The sequence below is a fragment of the Tenrec ecaudatus genome, chromosome 5, assembly GCF_050624435.1.
Source record: "Tenrec ecaudatus isolate mTenEca1 chromosome 5, mTenEca1.hap1, whole genome shotgun sequence".
Classification (NCBI taxonomy): Eukaryota; Metazoa; Chordata; class Mammalia; order Afrosoricida; family Tenrecidae; genus Tenrec; species Tenrec ecaudatus.
In genome coordinates this window covers 34,691,440-34,715,692 of record NC_134534.1, presented here as the reverse complement: position 1 = coordinate 34,715,692, position 24,253 = coordinate 34,691,440, and the positions used below count along the sequence as shown (strand labels likewise).

Sequence of the window (24,253 nt, the reverse complement as noted above, 5' to 3'; positions counted from 1 at the left end):
CTGGTCAAAGGTAAAAAAGAATTCATGGGATGCTTAATCCATATAGGAGCCCTGCAAATACATTTTGGATTTTCACTGTCATCCATAGCCTACTGCAAACCAAATACTCAGAATTTAAGCTCTAGTATAATTCCCTTCTCCAGGATTAAATTTCATTATCTACAATTCTTGGATCACCCAGGCTGATGTGATTCTTCCATGTAAATGCTGATGTGATTCTTCCATGTGAACTTAGCAGGCACCTCACTTAGATGACAAACCTTTAAGACCCCTGACACTCTTTCTGATAGTGTCACCACACTTTGGCACCCATATCTTCAGTGATCTCTTCATGAGGACAAGTATTGAGAAGGGCCTTGTTATATTATCAAGTACATAATTTGTTAACAATGGTGGACTAACGACAAAGAAGTTTCAGATTCTGTGAACTTGAATTTGTGAATTGTTAGATGGATGTGGTTATAGTTTGTTTTCATGTATCCAGTCTCTCTGTAACCTTGGAGAGTCAGTACTAGTACTTAGGATGAGAGGGCTTTAAGCCAGCATCCAGTTATATAAAGGAACTTGTGCCTTTAGGTTTTGAAAGGCCTAACAATTGGAGCCCTGGTGGAGTAGTGGGTTAAATGTTGTGCTGCTAACCACCTGGCCCAACAGTTCAAATCCATCAGCTGCTGTGTGGGTGAAAGATGAGGCTTTCCTGCTCCAAGAAAGATTTACAACTTCGGAAACCCAAAGGGGCAGTTCGGCTCTCCCTTTTGGGGCCCCTATGAGTCAGACAAGACTTGATGACAGTGAGTTTAGGGTAGTATACATGAAAGTATTTCTACTTTTGCAAAAGCACAAGTGGCATTTTTCACTCTTAATACATGATTTTATCAGATTGCTGTGTTGGAGTAGTTAGTGGATTACATGTTGGGCTGCTAACTGCAGGGTTAGCCAGCCGTTTGACGCCACCAGTATCTCTGGTGTTTTCTTTATTTCTGCCTGAGAAAGATGAGACTTTCTACTCTTATAAAGATTTATATTTCAAAAACCTACAGGGACTTTCTACTCTGTTCTAGAGGGTTGCTCTGAGTGGGAATTGACTTGATGACAGTGAGTGATTTTCTGGTTTGGGTTGACTATCCTTTTAGGGTTGCTACTCCATATAATGACTATCATTCTAGGCCAGTGAGGAGGTGAGGATCATTATCTTTTTTTGGTTTAATATTTGCTACCTTTAAAAATAATTTTATTAGGGGCTCGTACAACTCTTACCATAATCCATGCATCCATCCATTGTGTCAAGCACTTTTGTTGCCATCATCATTCTCAAAACATTTTCTTTCTACTTGAGCCCTTGGTATCAGCTCCTCATTTTTCCCCTCCCTCCCCGCGCCCCTCTCTCATGAACCTTGATAATTTATGAATTATTATTATGTTGTTATCTCTTACACTGTCCGACGTCTCCCTTCACCCACTTTTCTGTTGTTTGTGTTTATAAGTGGATCCTTGTAATCAGTTTTCCCTTTTTACCCCACCTTCCATCCACCTCCCGGTATTGCCACTTTCACCACTGGTTCTGAGGGGTTCATGTATCCTGGATTCCCCGTGTTTCCAGTTCTTATCTGTACCAGTGTATATCCTCTGGTTAAGCTGGATTTGTAAGATAGAATTGGGATCATGATAGTGGGTGGGAGGAAGCAATAAAGCACTAGAGGAAAGTTGTATGTTTCATCATTGCTACACTGCACCCTGACTGGCTCTTCTCCTCTCCGTGACTCTTCTGTAAAGGAATGTCCAGTTGCCTACAGATGGGCTTTGGGTCCCCACTCCGCACTACTCCTCATTCACAATGATACAATTTTTTGTTCTTAGATGTCTGATACCTGATCCCTTCGACACCTCATGGTCACACAGGCTGGTGTGCTTCTTCTTTGTGGGCTTTGTTGCTTCTCAGCTAGATAGCCGCTTGTTTATAGGGATCATTATCTTCAGGAAAAAAAATGAGGATATCTGCTCCATTAAACATTCACAGTCTAGGAAGCACTGTGTAGCGTCTCTTTGATTCGGAACGGACTTGATGGCAGTGGGTTTTTATATCATTATCTTTAAGGTCAGTGGTTCAAACCCATTGGCCTCTCTGAGGGAAAAAGATGTGGCTGTTTATTGGTCTCAGGAATTAATAGTCTCAGAAATCCTATGTAGGATCATTGTGAGTTTGAATTGATCTGATGGAAGTGGTTGGGTTTATCATTATCGCACAGTCAGGGAAGTTGGTAGTTCTGATGTGTAAAATTGAGAACTTCTTTTTTGGTAATGCCCAAAGGACATCAACTTTTAAATATTTTATTATCTTGTTATATACTTCCTCTAAAATCACTCACTTGTATCTTCTTTGTTTGAAACAGCTGTTTTTAGTCATTTTGAACGTATTAGCAGTTTTGTATATTGTGAGCTCTACCAACCAACAAAACTGTAATAGTTCGTGGATAAAGATTACTTTGTTGTTGGTATAATTATTATTTCTTCTTTTTTGCCTTTAGATAATGTATTGCTTCATATTTAAAGACTGCCCTATTCATTTTTCTACACTAATTTTAAAAAATGGTAGAAGTAAATGATTGTAATTAATTTGTAATAAATGAGGGTGTTAACTTAACAATAATGATTTATTATGAACAAAAATTTTCAATCTGTGAACCATAATTTAGCTATTAAATATTCAGCAATCCTCTTAACAGAAATAACTGAAAGAAACATCTGTCTATGAGTTAACACCTAAACTTCCGTTAAACAGTAACTCTGTTGCAGATAATGTGACATCTAACATGTTAAACCAAAAACCCAACTCACTGTCATGGAAACAGTTCTGATTCAAAACTACCCTACAGGACACAGTGGAACTACCCCTTTGGGTTTCCGAGGCTGTAATTTTTATGGTAATGGAATGTTTGCTGTTTCTCCTGAAAGTATTAAAGTACTTGTAAATTTAATGTTCACTCAATTATTTAACAAAACATTTATTGAGTAAAATTCATAAGTATCAGTGAAGTGTTTTATAGTGTCCCTGTAGGACAGAGTAGAGCTGCCCTGTGGGTTTCCAAGGCTAAGTATTTACATGAATAGAAACCTCATTTCACTTCTGTGGAGCGGCTGGTGGTTTCAGACTTCTGATCTTGTTAGCAGCCCAGCGTGTGACCCAGTATGCTGTCAGGGCCACTGTGAGTTGGAATTGACTTTATGGCAGTGTGTTTGTACTCAAGTGAGGAGGATAAAGGAACAATTAACCTTAATGAAAATATAATAGGTAAGGTTAGAAAGTCAGCAGGTATATAATCTATTATATTTCCACATGTATACAATTATAGCTGTTATTGCAGACTTATGTGTACTCTATAAATATGTGTTGAATGTTGACTAAATTTAACTCCCCTTGCTTTTATCCTTCATTGTTCCTACCTTTATAACAGTGATCTTGATGGTTTCACATAAATTGAATGAACTTTCTTTGTCTAAGTGGGATTCATTATTAGTAATATTCTGACTTTGTATGATGTGAAGATTCCATGAATTAATGCAAAAGAGACCATTTTGGAAATTTCAAGGTAGTGTAGTAGTTAATAAGTTCTTGGTGACTTTCAAGGTCAGTGGTTCAAACCCACCAACTATTCTGTGGGAGAAAGATGAGGCTGTGTGCTTTCCTACAGACTTTTCATGTTTTACAAACCCCAAGGGGCAGTTCTCTTTGTTCTATAGGGTCATTATGAGTTGGCATCTAATAGATGATGGTGAGTTCTTCTTTTTTTTTTTTGCAAAGGGGTGGGATGGGGCTGTTTATTCTTTATTTTTATACCTTTTATGAATACAAAGGTATTGCAAACAAATGTCTTAATATTGAATTCACTTTCTTATTTCTTCTGTGACAATGCTCTGTTCTAGAATATGGCTTCTGAACTAGAATGTGAGAATTTTGAAATCACCTTATTTTGGCTCTTTGCTGTCTTGTTCTTTCATTTTATGTATGTAGTACCTAGACCCATGCCTGACATAATGGGTGATTAAAAAGTATTTGCTAGTGGACTGCTCTACTTTGTAATTAGAAGGCTTCTCTAGGTATTGTGTGGCACCTTGTGACAGTTTTTCCAGATGGAACACAATGGTCTGTGTCTCAGTTCCCCATGTTGTGTGATGTGTTCTGATCTCCTCTCCTTTTCATCTTTTAGTGCTGCTTATTTCTTTGTAAATGATAATTTTTCTCACCATCCACAGGTCTTCCCTTTGTCAGACCTCACTCCATCCTTTTATATACTTTCCCCCTTTACATGTAACCCACTTGTCATCTCTGTAACCACAGCGGTACACCCGAAGGATACCAGGCCCCAGCTTAAATTTCAGGAACCTCTTTTTAAACAGAGATTTATTTCTCAGTCTCATTATATTTTGGTTCCTTGAAGTCTTCATTTTGGGACTCAGGCTGGTGGATTAACCTCTATCTGTAATGCTTCTCTTGGCATAGTGATTATTCGTTGGTCTGCGGCCCACAAGGCAAACAGTTCGAGACCACCAGCCAGCTCCAAGGGAAAAAGATGAGGCTTTCTACTTCGGCAGACTTACAGTTGCAGACACTCACAGGGGCAGCTCTACCTAGCTTTATAGGGTTGCTTTGAATTGGCACCAACTCTATAGCAGTGAGCAATGCCTATGGTAGAGTGAAAAGAGAGATGGCAGTCCATGCAGTGATTAATAAAGCTTCTGCCCAATAATTACTGCTCTTTTGCTGAATGTCATCAGACAAGCAACTCCTAAGTTCAGCAGGATGGGGCCGTGTAATCATCTCATAGAGCAGTGGTTCTCAACCTGTGGGTTGCAACCCCTTTGGGTGTTGAACAACCCTTTCACAGGGGTTGCCTTATTTATAACAGTAGCAAAATTATAGTGATGAAGTAGCAACAATATAATTTTATGGTCACCACACATGAGGAACTATATGAAAGGGTCGCAGCATTAGGAAGGTTGAGAACCACTGACATAGAGGGATCATTGCAGGGAGGACTTAGGGGAATATTTGGTGAAAAGTAATAACAGTTAACTACAGTTAATCTGACATTAATATCTGATGTGTTAATGTTAAACACATGTACATATCTGCAAGAGGAGAATTTCTACAGTGACAGAAAAAGAAATTCTGGTCTTGAACCTTGTCAAACAAAGACGCTTGACTCAAAGCTCCCCACTGGCATTGAGCGGTGAAGCTGGCATTGTCCGCATTTAATTTTCATTGGATTTCTTTTCTTTTTCTTGTTGATTTTTAGGAGTTCTTTGAGTAGTCCAGATATTACTTACTGAGGTTGCAGATAATGGTGCCCTACCTGTTTATTTGATATGTGATGCCCTCTATTGAACAAATGTCTTTACTTGTCAGTTGTCAGAGGCATCGTGTTTTCCATCATTTATAATTTTAAGAGGTTTTCATTCACTCTAAGATGTGTTTTATCTCTCACCTGTAAAACATTAATCCACTTTGAGATTTTGCTTTTAATGATGAAAATCAGATGCTGTGGAGTCTATTATTCAGAGTCATGGCGACCCCATACATTACAGAGTAGAACTGTTCCATATGTTTTTGCTTTTTAAAATAAAATTTTTTTAATTTGGTGAGGGTTTATAGAGCGGATAATCCATTCAACAATTCAAATGTTTTCCATTTAATAATTCATAGACATTTTGTTTTATGTCCTTCATTGTAATCCCTACGTGTAACGTCACTTATCCTACCTCCTTCCTGTGTCCCACATCTCCATTCCTTCTTCTTCCCTACCTTTCCCCCTTCTGGTCTCTGTTCTTGGATACATGCTGCCCTTTTGATCTCAAATGGTTTGATTGCTTTAAGGTGTGTTACCAATCCTGGTGTTCCTGTTCACCTGGTCAACATGTCTGTTGTTTGGCTCGATATTCAGTCACGGGGGTGAGTTCATTTCCAGGCCTGAAGGGAATGTAGGGCCATTGTCTCAGTGGTCCCACCTGTTTCTAGCTGACTAGTAAGCCTGCCACTTTTTGTGATTTTGAGTTTTGTACCACAGTTGCCTCCTATTCTTGTCTGGGCCTTTCAGAGCAGCATCTGGGCACTATCTAGTTCCTGTCTCAGGAGTGTGGAGACCGAGGATTGGCGGTCCATTTCCATTAGTCCCTTGGAATAATTCTTCCCATGTGTCTTTCATTTTCTCCACTTTTCTTTTATTCGGATGGGGTTCCAAACTACTTTTTTGACTGTAATTTAAGTGGAAGTAGATTGAAAAGCCTTTTCTGCTGCTGAATAGGTGGGTTTGAAGCGACACCTTCAGGTTAACAATCAAGAGCAAACAGTTTGTGTCATCTAATAAGGAATTCTGATGGGCTGTCAGGCCAGCAGTCCTAACTGCAAGGTCAGCATTTCAAGCTCACCAGCTGCTCAGAGGCAGAAAGATGAGTCAGCTTTCCTTCAACAGATTTACACTGTCAGGAGCCCTGTGGAACAGTTTTACACTGCCCTGTAGGGTTGATAGGCATCAAAACCCACTGGTTGGCACTGGGTTTGTGCTTTGTATGTTTGATTCATGGTATTACCTATTATGTGGGATTTCTTTATTCTAGTGACTCCAACTTGTAGGTTTTAGTCATTTAAACTAGAGATAACCATAGACATAAGCTCCTCAAAATAATCAATAACTTAGTTTATTCTGGAACAAATGGAATATATCTTCATATTTGTGCCCCTTTTTCCTTAGGCTTTGAGAAGCGTTCCTACTACAACCTTGTGTTGAAGGTCATCAGATGATGTTTATTGACTGATACATCTGCCTAGACGTAGAGGGAAGTCTGAACTTGATAATCTCCTATAGTTACACCCCCCTCCCTTTATTGTCCTTTCCTGCTAAAAAAACTGGTTCAAACATTTCTGATCTGTATCAAGGAAATGAATCTACATAATTCAGGCATATCATGTGTCACTTATAAGTTTATAAACTTATATAATTGTAAGTTTCATAAGTTTGAAATAGTTCACACATGTAGAGAGGTTTAGAGGGTGAGGAAACATGCACCATGCACTTTTATCCATCACTTTATTTAATCCTAAAAGCCACCCAACGAGGTAGGCGACCATTTTTGGCCTCATTTTTGCAAATATTAGAAAATGCTTGCGTAATTGATCATGTGACTGCTAGACCCAATATTCAAGCCCTGTTGGCTTGACTCCAAAGACCATACTCTTGCCATATGAAAATGAACAAAATCCAGTTGGGAAATCCGCTTGTTTTAAATTAACCTCCAGTATTGAGAATAAAAGCTCCAGGCCCCTCTTTTCTTGTGAAGTATCCTAGGGAGGAAAAAGAACCACTCTGTCTTTCTCTTTTCAGTTTATTTCAGGCAATTCTTGGTGCTCTCAGATGTTGTGACAGCAGGCTCTGTTGTCCACCATCCTGTTGAGAACAAATAACCTGTGCTGGGTCAGCACGATTTATCGCTGCTACTTCCTTTCTTTATGTTTCCAGTAATTTTATCATAAAAGAATGTACACTGTTTTAGACATCTCCAAATGCCTCAGCGATGGAAGCAGGCCTCCCGGCTGCTTGGCTAACTGCTTGTGGACAGTACTATATTTGAAAGCTGGAAAAAGTAGGGGAAAAAATTGGATTTCTCAAACAAAATTGGTAGACTAAATCACATCACCATATATTCTCTAATGTCCGTAGAAAGCTGCCAAAGATTTCCAAAGAATCAGAGAGCATTTATGAAGGTTGCGTTGGTTTTTTTTCCTGTTCTTTGAGAAACCCTGCTCTGCTCTGTGCCATTGGGTTGATTCTGTTTCATTACAAGCCCCCGTGTTATAGAGTAGAACTGCTCTATTGGTTCACTTGGATGTAGTTTCTAAGGAAGGAGATTACCAGGCATTTCTTCTGCAAAGCCATGGGTGGGTTTGAACTGCCAAGCATTTCTTTACCAATTGAGCACAAACCCCTTGCCCTGGATCAATGCTAAGTCTCTCTATGAAAGCAGGGCTTCTTAAACTTTTTACACTCATGGCTTCTTTTGCCAAAGAAATTTGCAACATGGGCAAGCACTGTCAGAAACACCGGATTTATTACCTGTTTGCTTTTGAATTACTTTTTGTTCCTTGCGAGTTCAGAGTCTGTGTACTGTTGCCAAATTTCTGAAGCACCACATTCAGTTGCATGACCCCAAATGAGGGTCTCAAGCCACAGTTTAAGAAGTTTTGTTGGTATAGCCCTGGTGGCACTGTGGGGTAAGCATTGGATTGCTAACAGAAACGTTGGTGGTTCAAACCCACTAGCCACTCCAAGGGAGAAGGCTGCTGCGATACCCTCAAAGACCCTAAATAGGGCCAGTTTGAGTCAGAATTGACTAGATGGCAGTGGGTTTGGGTATTTTTGGAAGTCCTAGTGCTGACGGGGGAATGAAGGAAGCGGGGAAGTGATTCGGTCCTGAGGGGGGATGGATGGAAGCGGGGAAGTGTGGGAACTCTGTTTTCAACACCAACCCAGCCCAAACCAAACAACCTGCCTTTGTCAGTTCCATTCAGAGTGACCCTATGGGACAGAATTGAACTGCCTCCGAAATCCACAGGGTTTCTATAAAATTTGACATGAGTAGAAAGCCTCATCGTTTTCCCTTGAAGTGTGTGATGGTTTCAAACTGCTGACCAGGCGGTTAGCAGCCCAGTGCATAAGCACTTACCACCAGGCCACCATTGTCAACACGCTTTGCTGACTGAAAGTTGTTTTTCATGGAAATGGAATTTAGACTATTATGTTTGACATTGATTCATCTTTAAATGACCTATAAGCCTAGAACATTTTTTTAAAACCAAATGGCATTTCAAAATAAAATTTGTGTTACTTGTTTAATGAAGAGAAAAATATAATTGGATTCGGGGGGAAAATGGAAAGTAGAAACTGAAAAGATAAAATTGCCTGCAACTCCAATAACATAAGGTATTTCTTGCTTATTTATTTTCTTTCTCCTATGCATTTTTAATTTTTAACTTAATCTCTCAAATAATGTCTTAACATCTCTTCTGGATATACAATTATATGATTGGTAGTGATGATGCCAAATAATTTCAGAGTATTTTGGTGTGATTGTGTGTATTTAAGCAGTGTGGTTACTCATCTAAAACATGTGATACCCTTTCTGCTTTATCAAGTAACTCTGCATCTACTATAGAAAACAATCAGTTTTGTTCTTTGTCAGTTCTGAAAAAATGACCCTCTGCTTTGTGAAATAAGCTAGGACGAGGTGGTGGTTAGGTGTTCAATTGATAATTGAAAGGTTGGTGGTTCAAACCCCACAATGACTGCTGGAAAAAGATACAGCCATCTGCTTTTGTGAAGATTACAGCATAGAAACCTTTTAGAGTATTTCTACTTTGTCATATGTGGTTGCTGTGAGGTGAAAACACTGATTAAGAAATTCAAAGGTCTAAAATAAATGTGAGATATGTTGTGTTTATGCATGGTAATACTCATTGCTATTAAGATGTTAATTCTAATTTGATTCAAAGGGTCAACATAGTCCCAATAACAATACCAGAAAAAATTTTATAGATGTCATGCTGATTATTAAATTTATATGAAAAGCCAAAGCTACTAGCATAGCCAAAACTATTTTGTAAAACCAAGAGTAATGTGGAATCACTCTTGCTAGAAGCTTATAATTAAAACATTTTTAATGGATATTTGCTATTGATTCTATTGGTATCCCCCCATGTTTTTATTTCACTGATATCTGCCCTTATTATTTCTTTTTTCTATGTGATAAAGGTTTAGTTTGCTCAATTCCTCGTAGCTGATCATGAATGAAAAAAAAGGACATCATCAAAAATTTTATTGAGAAAGGAAGTATTTTGAAGAATACCTGTCTATAAGTTTTTAAATTAAGAGAAAAAATTAAAATCTCTTATTGATAATTATAAAACTGATCAAATAAATTTTTGGCCATACCCAGACCAAAGAAATTAAAATGATAAGTTTTAAAAAATATTCCCACAATTCTCTTATGGACCTTATTATATCTGCTGGTGTTTCTTTTTTGTTTCCAATTTGAGCTGTCTAGTTACTAGTAATTATCAATGCATCTTGATTGTATGATTAATGAATTTCAGGTTGGAAAAATCTTAACATTTTTTCTTTGGCCTTAGTGGTGTGTGCATACTTTGACTAATATTGAAGTGCATAGATTTTATCCTGTCACTGATAATGTTTTATTCAAGGAGAGATTTTGAATTATTCTCATTAGATCATCATGGGACACTACATTAATTTTTTATTCTTGGAATAGTAGACTATATGATTATGTGCTACAGAATGACCAATCACAGTCTATTTCAGCTCTGTAATGAATAGGATATTGATCTTTTGCATTTAATGACATTTCTGATGACTTCCAGCGTTCCTGGATCCATTCTTTGTCCATTCTATGTTCTGATTATTAATGAATACTTGGAGCTGTGTCGTCTCATTTTGCATCATGCCACCTCAGCAAATGAAGGCCTGGAAAGCTTTCCTCTCTTCACATGTGAAAGTCAATTCTATTTTGGAGAACCAGTTTCTAACCTGAATGGCTCTGGGTTAGACAATGTTCCGTGATGCACCTAAGGTTTTCATTGGCTAATGTTTCAGATGTAGATTACCGGATCCTTCCTTGTAGTATGTTTTAGTCTGGAAGCTTCGCCTGTCCACTATACTTCCCCTGCTCGTATGTGAAGTACTGGTGGCATAGGTTCCAACATCACTGCATTAAAGAAACATATAAACCACCATAGCACAAGTGACAGACAAGTAGTGGTTCAGTGTGACAGTATGCTCACACGTTTGGGTAAGCTGTTCCAGAATTATTTGGGAAATACTTATTGAGGTAAAACTTACAGTCTGCCTGTCATGTTTCCTAACCCTGCCTCTAATTTCTTTTTGTTTTTCTCAGTTTTCCTGAGAGTGAATTAAAATCAAAATTTGGTTGGAGGAATTGAAATATATAAAGCATTGAATACTTTCTTAGGGACTAGACCTGCTCCTTACTGTCAACTGCCTCATTATATGATATTTTACATTTATGATCATAGTAAAAATCTACTTAATGAAGTATGTATGGCAGGAATGAATGCCGAAGTGTGAGGTGAGAATAACTACCAGTGATGGTTGAGGTGACGTGTCCTGGATTTTAGTGGTTTGGCAGTTATGCAATAAAGTACTTTGTAAGTTATGTCATGGTGAAATATAGTTGTGTAATGATGTAACTTTGCCGCTATGCGATTATGTAGTCATTCTCCATTTGGGGATATGATGTGGTCCTCTTTCATTTTTGACCAATGCTACCTTCATATAACGACCTAGTCTTTGGAACCTAATCATGTCAATAAGTGAGGAATGGATGTAATGTTATGTCTGTGCATATATGCTGATCCTGGAAAATGGCAGGGCACAATTATTATGAGCATAAGATCTGTAATCAGATTGCCTGGAAATTAGTCCTTGCTCTTATTTTAAAATTTGTGTTTGAATATGTACTCAAATTCTGTAAATTTTAGTTTTAGTACATGTAACACTGGAGCAGTAGAAATACCTAATTCATTGTGGTCTTATGTACATTTTTTGGAAAGAAACCACTACTGCCAAGTCACATTCAACTCATAGTGACCCTACATAGCGTTTCTGAGGTTGGTAATTTTTACCAGAGCAGATTAAGTCTATTTTCAGGGGATTAGTTGATGGGTTTCATTCGCCAACTTTTCAGTTAGTTGTTCCCATGCTTACCTGGCAGTGCCACCAGGGCTCCTTATGTTAATAGAAAGGCATATTAGACAATCCAGTCCATGCCCAAAACACTTGGTATATAGCATTAGATTTTTACATATTTTATTAAAAACTAACAGAGTAGAAGTGTCCCAAAGGTTTCCAACGTTGTGAGACTTGTTTTGTACTGGCCCAGGTTCCCCTTCATGTCCTGAAAATTGTGAAAGGAAAATGATATGGATTAGTGTTTAATCTTATGAAAGAAATGTAAAGAGAAGTTAATCCTACTAATTACAGAGGGTGCCCCCATCAGGGTGACTCATGAATTTGGAATTTACTTTTTTTTAGTGAGGAATAGGTAATTGTTGCCATCCCATCTCCTGTGGATTGACTGCGTACTTCTCAATGCATTTCTGATCATGAATTTATAGCTTTTGGTACTATTAAAATTAATTTTCCCCACATGATTAGAGTGAAAGTTTCTCAGTATACTGTTGGACAAGGCATTATTGAATTCTGAGTTGATCACAGTATAAATGCATTTTCAATCCATTTAATTTTTGTGAATAATTTACTTTAAATTATGGATGTCTTAATTTAGTATTATTTAATAATTCAGTAGTTAGTTTTAGATTTATTGGATACATAATCTCCCCAATATCTTTTTTGCCCAGTTAAGGACTAAACAAATTCATAAATAAATCTTATATTTTATTTAAGATACTTATGCCTTTATTCCAATTTATACTAAAGAAGAAATAGAAAGATAAAATAGGAATCTATTTAACATCAATAATGTAAATGTCACTAGGCTTCATAGGATAATTTAATACATCAAAGGCTTCAGCATCAATAAATATGTGCCAAGAACTTGAGGGTTATTAAATTATTGCTTTAGGATTGTTGTCATATTAGTTCTTTTGGTTAAGAACAAATGATTTAACTTTTTTTGTTTCAAATTAATTGAAATATGTAATGTGATGAAGTACTAAGCTTCTCTGTGTACCTTGTCCCCTTCATATGACCACAGATCTGTAGAGACAGTTCTTAGTATATTGCACTCAGTCGTGCAAACTTATCTTTTTAGGGTTAAAGAAGAACACAAAGCACAACCGACGCAGTAAGTAAATGTCTTAAGAGTGCGTAGGCTTGACTTCTCTGTACCTTTGCCACATTCTGCTTTCCGCACCTTGGGTAGTATGAGCTTTCCCTAATACTGGACTGAGGAAGCTGCCGCTAGTGTGTCTTCTGCTTTCTGACTTTCTGGCTTGTAAGAGAGCTGCCTGCAGCTTCTTACTTCATCCACATAGTGACTGGATGTAGTTTTTTGCTGCCTGCTTGTGGACTGGTTAAGTGTTAAATCTTAATTTCCCTACATTCTTCTTGCCTGGATGGTAATTGGAGCTCACATTTCCATTGGCTGTAGCTTTTGTGCCTGTGTCTCTTTATTATTGTGGATAAGAAAACATTTGACCTACACTGTTATTCATTTGGTTATTCAGTCACATTATTTGCTTATTTAAACAGGTGGTTTCCCTTTAGTGGGATCACTGAACTGGTAAATAACGTTCTTCAGCCCCAGCAAAAACAACAAAATGAAAAGGAGCCCCAGACGTAAGTAAGCTGATCTATACAGACTAAATATTATCTGATGGAGAGTATGTCTTAAAATACTGTCCTTGCAATGGTATGCCCTGAGGAAGCAAAACGGTTAGGTTTGAATATGGCACTTTTATCTTTAATGATCCCCTGGAAACTAAGACAATTTATGGGGGAGAGGGGAGTGAATTCTCCCTTAAATTTTAGTATAAATAATATAAACAATATTTACCAAGTAAAATACCTCACTTCAGTAATGCAGTATGGTGTGTCTTTATTTGAAAAAGTGATGTTAACGACTCCCCGAACTTAGTCTTTGCATAAATACTTCTGGAGAAGTTGAGTTAAAAATGAGGAGCGGGTTTCTGTATTATAATATTCTCCAAAAGTATGAGAGCATGCACTGTTTATTAAATTTATTTTACCACTGAATCCTATTTTTAGTGAGAATTTCGCTAGACTATAAAACATAATCTGTGAAATACAGCAGCTTTTTCATATATTGTCCTGAAGCATTAAGAATCAACTTATTTTGGTTTTTGGCAGATTAAAAATGTCTTTAACAAAATCGATATAGGGAAGAATGGCAAAAATAATGACCCTAAGGGAAGATATTGGGTGATTTGCAAGAGTTAAAGGCAACAGAAGTGAAGACTGCTAGATTCACAATCCTGCAATGACTGTGATCTGCAAGTAAATGCTTGTATAGACACACAGGTTGAACAGATGTGGGAGTGTGCCCAAGCATATATATATTCTGCAAATACATCCATGAATGTGGTGGAGCATACAGGGGACAAAGTTTTGAAAATGCCTTCGACATAACCAGACACCCGAGAGAACAGGTTGCTGGGCCTGGGGACTCAGAACCATAGCCTCAAGAGAAATCAGGGTGAATCAGCATGACATAGTTCACAAAGACAATGTTCTACATCCATCTGGGCTCTTGAAAAAGCTCATTAGCAGCCATCTAAGGGGCAACTATTAGTCTCTCCATGCTTAGAAGAAAGAAGAGTGAGTAAAATCGAATAGACACATGCAAACAATTTGTCCAACAAACTAAAGGTTGATGAAAGCATCAGTCTTCATAACCTGAGACCAAAAGAACTAAATGGTGCCCGGCTACCACTAAGAGATGCTCTGGAAAGTCTTACATTAGAAGATCCTGCATAAAGTGGGCGAAAAAATGTGCAACATAACTCAAAAATCATAAAAGAGACCAAGTAAACTGGTCTGATAAAGAACCACCAAGACTATGGCTCTTAGTCACCCTTCAGGTCTGGAAATCAGCTTGGCGGTTCAAACTTCAGCCAAATAGACAGGTCCATATGGGGAAAACAGCACTAGCAAAGTATGCACACCTTAGAATAAGCAACCACTTCCCATCAAATTTATTATCTAATGACAAAGTTCAGAGGGCGAGTAAAGAAGGAGAATGGAAATAGTAGAGCACAGGGAGGAAGTGGGATAGGTACATTGAGGGAATTGTAGTGAATGAGATGAAACAAAATGCACGTTACTTGCTGAGTGTGAAACCATCTGCTCGGTAAACTTCCACCAAATTCACAATTAAAAGTTTAGAATAAATAATAAGGGGTACAGTAATAATTTTGGGGGATTGTGGAAGGTAGAAGTAGCTGAGAACGTGAGATAATCTGCACATATTCACATTCCAGTCTCCCTATGATAAATGACATCACACGAAGAAATGCTTTTACTATTTAGCCTCTTTTAAGTAGGAGTTATGTCTGTGAAAAGTTGACTTATTTGGAGGAGCGGGCAGGCTGCAAAGTGTTGTGAAGTTCAGGAGAAAATGAGAATAAACAGTAGGCTCTCTAAGATGAAATGCTCAGTACGGCACCATCACTTTTTCTGTAGTGCAAACGAAAGGATGGCTGCCCCTTTGCTTTATGCTATTGATGAGGGTCATCGCCTCATCCATTTTTTTTGTAACCCTGTATGCATCTTATTTTATGTGTTGTTGATGTTTCAGTTTCAATGGAAGTAAAGTAGTGTCATGAGATAGATTACTCCTCATCGCTGATGAAGGAGCCCGTGCAGCACTGCTGGGGAAGGACTGGAGTGCTGAGTTCAAACACTCCCACAAGTAGTTGAGGCTATCTGTTCCCGCAAAGACGTGCAGCCTGGAAACCCTAGAATGGATCACTGAGTCAGATTTGAGTAGAAAGCAGTGAGTTTGAGACTTGGATACTTGGTATGTAGTTCTACAATTTGAACTTCTGCCTGAACTCAGGGCCTGTGTTTTGCTTTTCTAATATTTTCCCCAAACCCCTCACCCCCCCCCCCCCCCCCCGGCTCACTGCCCCGGCATTTAGCAAAATGCTGGATACATAGTTGAGAACTCAGTATTTCTTCTTGATTGATCTTACAAGGTTTACCCTATTTTTATATTGTTATATTTAATTAAATTTTTGAATCAGCAATTATATTAAAAAGGCACACAGTGTAATCATTTTGTTGATTTCCCCCTCCAGGCAGTAAAAGCTAATATAGAATAAAATAGTTCAATCAAAAGCAAACATAATTACCTGTCATATAACTTAGACTTTAAAAGACTTAAGCTATGTATCTTGTGAATGAGCTGTAGAAAAATAAAATCATATCATTACATCATATATACATCATCTCATGTGGTAGATTGCAGTTACATTCTATAAAATATTATACTTTGAGAGTAGGTTTAAACAATGCGCTTTAACATATTACAAAAAGTATTTGGTAGTCATAAATGAAGATCAAGAAATATCTGTCAATAATAAATATAATTTAATCTGCTTTGATTTTTTCATTAGGATATGATTAATAAAAAGTCTTTTGGATTTTTCAAAATTAATTCTGGATTAATGACTATTTTTTTCCCCATACTAGCTCCCCTGTCAATGAATTCATTCTTGTTGTGTAATATATGCAGTTTAAAAATTTAGATTTAATAGAGAATATTTGTCTTCTTCTTCTTACATTATTGTTACATGCAAGATTTCTAATCTATAATTTCCTAGAATCTTTTTCTTTTCTCTCTGGACCACAGAAGAAAGTTCTTTCTGAAATCTTCCTTTGTAATTCATCTACCTCAGAGTTTTAAGACTTCTCCCTGTGTCGTCTCTTTCGCTTTACTTGTTGACCCTCATTTGAGGGAGATAACTTCCTGTCTCCTTACTTTGTGTTCATTCATAAAATTATTTCTGAAAACTCACAGGTTATTTTAAATTAAAAATTTTAAAAATAGACTTTCACTTTTATATTTCTTAAATATTTTCATATTAGAGTAAATGACTAAACTATATCATATATTTAATATTAAAAATATGTTTCTTGAGCAGTTGTAATCTATTTATACAGCTCCTATTTTTATGGTTTTTCCAAATCTATAATAATGTCAACTTCTTTAAGTCTATATATTTTTAGTGTTTTCCCCCCACATAGTTGTTTAGCACATTGACTTAGATCATTCTATGAAGTCTATATTAAAGTCCTAACTTGAAAGATGTAGATGCAGGTACTCAGGCTCCGTAACTTGCCAACAGTTTCATGTAGTTGATTGGTAATGAAGCCATGAGTAGGACCATGTTTAAAGATAAATCTCTTTCCTACCCATAGATTTCCTTGAAGCAATGAGTTGTTTTTGCTCATTTAAAATGCCTCAATGTGATTTTAAACAAGGCATACATTAATTGATTACCTAGTATACCAGATAATGTGCTAGGAAAAAGATAAATGGTCCAGGCAGATAATATACATGATTATAAAATTATGTATTGTTGAGAAGTGCGTCATAAAAGTGAATGTTTAGCTCTGTCCAATGGGTATCTACATTTTTGAAATCTAACGTAGATCTTGTATCCTAAAAAAAAAAAAGAATCTATAAATTACAAAGAGTAAGTTATAATCTCATTGGTGGAAGGAGAGCTATAGCATAGGGCTTCCCTGTAAAGTTTCAAGGTCGATTTGCCATCGAGGGTGCTGTTCCACAAAGCAGTGTTCAAACCATGTAGCTTTGTAGGCTAGTGGTTCTCAGACCAATCTAGTTGTTTCTTGGGCTCCTAACTTACAATTTTAGATATATTAGGTTTGGGGTGAATTCAAGGTTTCTGTTTCTTAAAAAGAAAGAAACTCTAGGTGGTTGGGATGATTAGCCAGTTTTGGCAATCATCGCAAGACATCATGCAAACATATTTTACTATGAATTTGCAATTTACATGTAATTTTGAAGCAGTCTTCTGTTTTTTATATAGATTAGCTATTATTAGTTATTTAGAGCTATTATTAGTTTTCTTTTTTTTAAATTACTTTATTTGTAACATAGTAGGGACAACATCGGATATTTTTCTCAAGTGGCAAATGAGGCAAAAGATAACATTTCTCTATGATTCCTAATGAGAACCTCAAAATCATCTGTCTTTGGAGGATTCAATTTCTTACGACGTCTGTGATACTGTCCATGAGGATACCAATGGTGCTTTGTGGTAAAGAACATTTTGCTAAGTTGCTCTATCATCGGTCCTTGTTGAAGGGGCTGATCTTTCACTTCTAATCTACTTTTCAGCACATGATCATGTGTTTCTTCGCCGTTATGTATAGGATCTGGCCGAGGAATAGGTTTTGTATGTTCCTATGGAATGTCCACAGAAGGGTGGTAGCGTACTATTGTCCTGCCATCTGATGTCAAAGCAAGCTCGACCTTGCAATTATAGTCATCTGGGAGAGGCGGTGTAGATTTATGACAAACACTGTATAAAACTCCATTTCGAATTGATAAGAAATGTTTCAGGGCAGTTCTGTTTGACAGTGTCCATGTTACTGCTGCTACTGCCATGGTGGACCAAGATAAGTGTATCAGACGATATGGCAAAAGATGTTATGCAGAGAAACTGAAATATCTGCTTCCAGGCACATCTATTTTCATCCCTGCTTGACTGGTCCTCACGGCGAAACCGCCATGTTGTCTCCCATCGGCTCCTCTATTATTAGTTTTCAAGATAAGTAACATGTGTTGTTACATCATGTAATATTCAAGACTTAGAGAAATGGCACCAATTTTCAGATTAAGTGCAATTCAGCTCACTCAAACTATAAAAAATGCAAATAATATTATGATCAGAAATTTGTTTCTCTTATTTTTAGATGATGGTATTTAGTCTTTTACTCAGACAGTAATGGACAAAAATGCTTTAGTCTCTTATGTCGTCTCAGATGTGTCTACTTTATTTTGGGTTAAGCAGTTGGTGAAATGTTGACTTAAAAGTGCTGCTTCTCTTTACTCCCTGCTTTCCCCTCAGAATTGTGTTTGTTAAGTACTTTTCTTTAAGAACCAAATTTCAGCAAAGCACTGAAGCACATTTCCCGTCACAGTCAGGAGGGGGAAACATTCCCTCCAACTGATCCTGTGAGTTTGATTGCCTTTCAGCGATTGGTTATGGTAACAACATAAAATAGAGATGAAAATTATTTATATTAAAAATAAATCTTAAAGATAAGGAGTTATTATTAATTGTAGAACTTGATGTGGCTTTTGACATTAAATCTTTCAGAGAGAAAGAGTGCGAGCATATGCAATAGTAATCGTAGTTTCAGAGAAATGCCATTTGTCTAAAAAGAGTGAGCCAAATATCTGGTTTCTTTGAAATAGTTTTGTAATACTCCACAACACTACCTTCCTGATTTCTATAACTTGTTATACTACAAACTAAGATGGATATGAATTCATAAGAGGAAATATTTCTTAGCATGACATTCAAGGTCATCTCCCCCAAGCTGTCTTTCCGCCTTCTTATGCTCCATTTCCCTTTCTCCTCTCACTATGCACACCTTATGCCAAATTAAAATTCTGTCAATATCCCAGGTTCTCCACCTGATTTCTTGTTTTGCACATAGAACATATTAGGCTGTACTTTTCTGCCTGTCTGTCATAATTTTGTAAACCTTTCAAGGCTAAGATGTACATGATATTTTAAAAAGCAAACAAAGCGCCTCTTCTATAAAGTCATTCCAACGTCATTCACGATTATTGTCTTTTTCTTGTGTTCCAATACCAGGTTTTCTTATATATTTATTTAGCATATGCTCCACCTTGCTTCACCTTATAGTTTGTTTATTGCTGAAACATGTTTGTATATGTCTGTTCTCTTATCAGTGACAAGAATTGGGATTCATTCCACTTCATGTTATCTTTTTGCTCTACCGCGTATCACCGTGAGTCTCTCACTGTGCCTCACATAAGGTTTAGAATGTAGAGCAGAAACAGAAGAATTCTCATGGATATGTGTTCTAATTACAGAGATAGTCACTTCTTAAGTAATTAGATAAATGGTATAAAGCTACAACTATGAAAAGCTCAATCTACTGCAGCACTTTGGAAATATTTAAGGGAGGGATTTTGATGTCGTCAAGGGTGATAAGGAATGCCTTCCCATGGAAGTATTGTTGAGTAAATGAGAATAATGAGTGATGGAGGTAAAAACTGTGAAGTATAGTTCATTTTATGAAATTGTTAGAGAACTGGATTTTTAGGGGGAAAAAAGAACGTAGAAATATCTCATAAAAGTCCTTGATCTGTTATTATATGGAGCCTTTGAATTTGTTGTAACCTACAGATACTTTCCCAAAGTAATGCTTTTCAATGAATAACATATACTATAAACTGTTCCAGAGGAAGACAACTAAATTAAAATACAGACCCATCCCTGGACCAGTTGGCTATGAATTATAAACATTTGAGTTACAAAAAATTATCTATCAAGAGAGATAGGTCTGTTACTGTTTGTTTTGTTTTTTTTGTATGTGTGTGTGTTTTGAAGATCTGCAGTAAATGGAGATACGCATCCTGTTTGTTGGAGGGAAGACTCCAACATCAGGAAGACACCCATTCTTCTAAAATGGTTCTAGACGTATATTGAAAGCCCACTAGGATTTTCAAGGGTACTGGATAAAAGGACCTCCAATGTATATGGAGTAAAGCAGTGTATAGAAGAAAGAAGCTTTCCAAATAACGTGGTTCTCAAAAAGAAGAGTAGGAAAAGGGGGACCCATTGATCAAACACCCAAGCCAATTACAAAGTTGGAATACTGTACTTGTACATTGTGGAATATATCAATAGCTGTTTTCTTTTTAACTGAAATTACCTCTCTAATAAAAGGAAAGTCCGCTAATTCTTTGAGTCCTTTAACAATCTTTCCTGTTATGCAGAGCCACTCACCCTTCAGTTTTTCTGTTTCAATGAAAATGTGCTGCTTGGAGAAAACAAAGTAGCCTAATAGGACGTCAAATAATTAGAGTTATGGTTAATATCATGATTATACAATAGTGTTTATAAAAAGGGGAGATAGAGAAATTTAGAAATTTCTTGAAATTCCCCTGACTCTGGACTTACTATCGCAAGTGTTGGAAGCTGATTTAAGCAAACCTTTGAAAAATCACATTAAAAAATAATCATGCAAGTGGTTAGTTTGTAGAGATTATGAAAATATACACATAAAATGAATGGATCAATAACAATAACAGCGACAAGCTATGCTGCTGGGATTCATATGTCCAGGAACAGCAGTGAACCTGGATGGAAAGTGAATACAGGCCAAAGTGAAGACTAGGAACTTTGGGTTCAATGAGGTCCCTAAGTAATGATGGAGAAATTGATACAGAAGATCATTGAAAATTTAAAATATTTTTATGAAATAAAGTACAAAAAGTAATATTTGTAAGTTGATGCATACCTTTTAAATATGTATTTGTGCTAAAATTTTAAAAATGATTATGAATACAAGGGTGCAAGTTTGTGGAAAAATTCCGCCCCCCACCCTGCAAAAGCAAAAACTCCCACTCAATGCCATCAAGTGAGTTCTGACACATAGCAACCCCATAGGACCGAGTAGAACTGTTTCATTGGGTTTTACCTCTTGTATTTTAGGCTCTCAATTATTATGTGAGCATACAGCATCATCTGTCTCCCATAGAGCAGCTAGTGGGTTCAAACTGCTGACTTTTTGGGAAAATTCCAGTATCCTTAAATCTTATTTTTTCCAAGAAATTTTCTCTCAACTATATCAGGCACCTGTGTGCCAAATCCAGCTTGCTGCTTGTTTTTAAAAGTTTTATTGTAATATAGTCACTCCTTTATGTGCATCTTTCTTTTGACTCCTGTACCAATAACATATGTGAATAGTTGTGGCAGTAACCCTGTAGCCCACCAAGTCAACATATTTTCTGCCTGGTTCTTAACAGAAAAAAGTTTGCTGAACTTTGATCTATATCAGGAGATTATATATTCAAGTTTATTCTAGTATTTAAGATACTTTGGATCTTTAGTTGCATTTGAACTTTGGTTATAATAGTTTTGTCTTGGAGTATGAACAGACACAAAAATCAATGAAACACAATAAAAATTAAATGCCTGTATAGACCCAATGGACACACGGGAACTTGGCATATGAGAGAATGACACCACAGATTTGGGGGTGGGGCCGGGAATGACAACAAATTCACTGCCATTAGGAGTTTCCAACTCAAAGTGACCCTACCGTACAGAATAGAACTTCCTCATGATCATTATGGGAGCAGTCAGCCTGAACTTTCTCCCTCAGAATGCGTGGTAGGTTCGCACCACTAGCATGGTGGTTTGCACAGTTTTGGAGAGATGCAGTCTCAATAGGGAGAAGAAAAGCACCCTAGTGGCACAGTAATTAAGCTCTTGGCTGTTAATTGAAAGGTCAGCAATTTGAATCCCCCAGCACTCCATGAAGAAGGTTGTGGCAGTTGGCTTTCATAAAAGTTTTATCACCATGGTAATTATGGGCATATGCTCTCCTGATGGCATTGGGTTTGGGCCTTTTATATGGAGAAAAATGAAGATGCATCATCGCATCGCACAAAAACAAACTTCCAATTGATTGAAAACCTAAATCCAAGAGATAAAATTATAAAGCTATCAGAAGAAATTGTGGAATATTTTTGTGACTGACTGGGGTAAGTAAGGTTTTTTATTCTTTAAAGCCACTGAAACTAGAAACCACAGTGGGGAAATTCATGCATTCGACTACATCAAAAATGAAAGATTTCTGTTTGGAAGGAAAGGATACCACATCAAAACAATGACCAGTTGACAGACTAGGAAAAGGTATTTGCTCTGCTTAAGCTATAAAATATTATTGTGTACTTTATAAAGGGTACTCTGAAAATTAGTGAGAAAAAGATAGGAAATCCAATGGCAATGTACGAGGTCAAGAATATGAATAAGTAACTTAGGAGAGAGACATAATTGGATGGACTTAGTTGTTGTTAGGTGCTGTTTATCAGTGACTCTGCACAAGGTCCTGCACCATGCTCACAGTTCTTATGCTTGAGCCCATTGTTGCAGCCACTGGATCAACTCATTTTGTAGAGGTCATTCCTTTTCCTTGCTGCCCCTCCACTTTAGCCAGCACGATGTCCTTCTCCAGGGACTGGTCTTTCCTGACAACATGCCTAAAATATATTTTTTCTTATTTATAAGTCAGAAAAAATGTGAATTTAAAAAATAAGACTGTCATTTTGCATCCATAAGAGATAACAAAATTTGAATAGTATCACATATTAGCAAGAATAAGAGGAAACTGGAACCTTAATTGTTTGCAGGTGTACTAATTCATTGAGACTATTTAGGAGAGCAGTTTAGAAAGATTTAGTGATATTGAGTAGGTACACTCTCCTTTTCATGTATATTCCATAGGAAACCTTATGTAGGTTTACATGTCATTATAGCCACAGTACATAGAAAATTATGAAGTGACACCTTTTCTTAAGTAACGAAATGGATGAATGGAATATGGTTTATACAAGCAGGAAATATTTGATGTTGTTTGTTGCCATGGTAACGGATGAAACCCTGTGCACAATTGAATGAAACACTGCTTGGTTTTGCCTTGTCTCCATAACTGATTGGGGATGGAGCCTTTGTAAGCCATAGTTTTCATTGACTGCTTTTTGGGAAGTAAATCACCTTTTTCTTCCCAGTATGTCTGCAAACTCTGCTGCTATCTGTTAAGCATCATAGCAACATGCAAGCTTCCACTGAAGCGGATGACCGTGCCTTAGTTGGCTGTAGAGACATATACCCAGATGAGTTTTGAGAAACATACATTGTTACATGTCAACTAGCACACTGACTGGGAATTGACCCTGGGTCTACTGGATGGAAAATGAGAATAGTTTAAAAAAAAGAAAATGAGAATAGTAACTATTAAATGCTTCATTTAATCTATTAACTAGATGCTTCATTTAAATATGTTAACTAGATGCAACAGCTATAGTATATACAAATATGTACACTGGATTTGGATCTGGTTTTTACCATCTAGCTGTGTGACTAGAGTAAGATGAAATCCCTATAAATAAGGACCACTGACAATCATAGTAATGATGATGCTTATCTACCTGATAAGGAGTCCTGGTGGTGCCAATGGGTAAGTGTTGGATTGTAACCACCGTGTTGGTGATTTGGATACACTAGCAGCTCTCCCAGAGAAAGATGGTGCTGTCTGTTCAAAGAAAGCTGTCTAGTATGAAAATGAATGTGGAATCAGGATTGGAGGAAGGTTGATTAACAATCTTTGATATGCAGATAACACAACCAAGCTTGCTGAAAATGAGGAGGACTTGAAGCACTTGCTGATGAAGATCAAGGGTGGAAGCCTTCCAGTGTGCATTGCAACTTGATGTGAAAAAAATCTAAGTCCACATAACTAGACCTGTAGGTGACATCATGATAAATGAAGAAAAGATTGTTATTGTCAAAGATTATGTCTTGCTTGGATCCACAATCTATGCTCATGAAAACAACCATGCAGATATTGAGACAATATCTTCTGCACAAGACCGATTTAGAATGTTGAAAAGC

At 37.1% G+C, this 24,253-nt stretch overlaps 1 protein-coding gene and 1 pseudogene across 15 annotated transcripts in view; one reads left to right on the top strand and one right to left on the bottom strand.

Annotated features, from left to right (window-relative positions):
* Nucleotides 1-24,253, top strand: part of RIMS2 (regulating synaptic membrane exocytosis 2) — a 575,734-nt gene that overhangs the window by 91,160 nt on the left and 460,321 nt on the right. For 4 of the 15 annotated variants that reach the window (XM_075549380.1, XM_075549381.1, XM_075549377.1 and 1 more), the window contains exons 2-3: nt 12,856-12,888; nt 13,296-13,382. The exons of the other annotated variants lie outside the window; for them this stretch is intronic. In XM_075549380.1, coding sequence (XP_075405495.1) covers nt 12,856-12,888; nt 13,296-13,382 — 120 coding nt within the window. The remainder of the gene's footprint in view (nt 1-12,855; nt 12,889-13,295; nt 13,383-24,253) is intronic. 15 annotated transcript variants of the gene reach the window in all.
* LOC142448480 (large ribosomal subunit protein mL42 pseudogene) lies at nt 17,716-18,340 on the bottom strand (annotated as a pseudogene).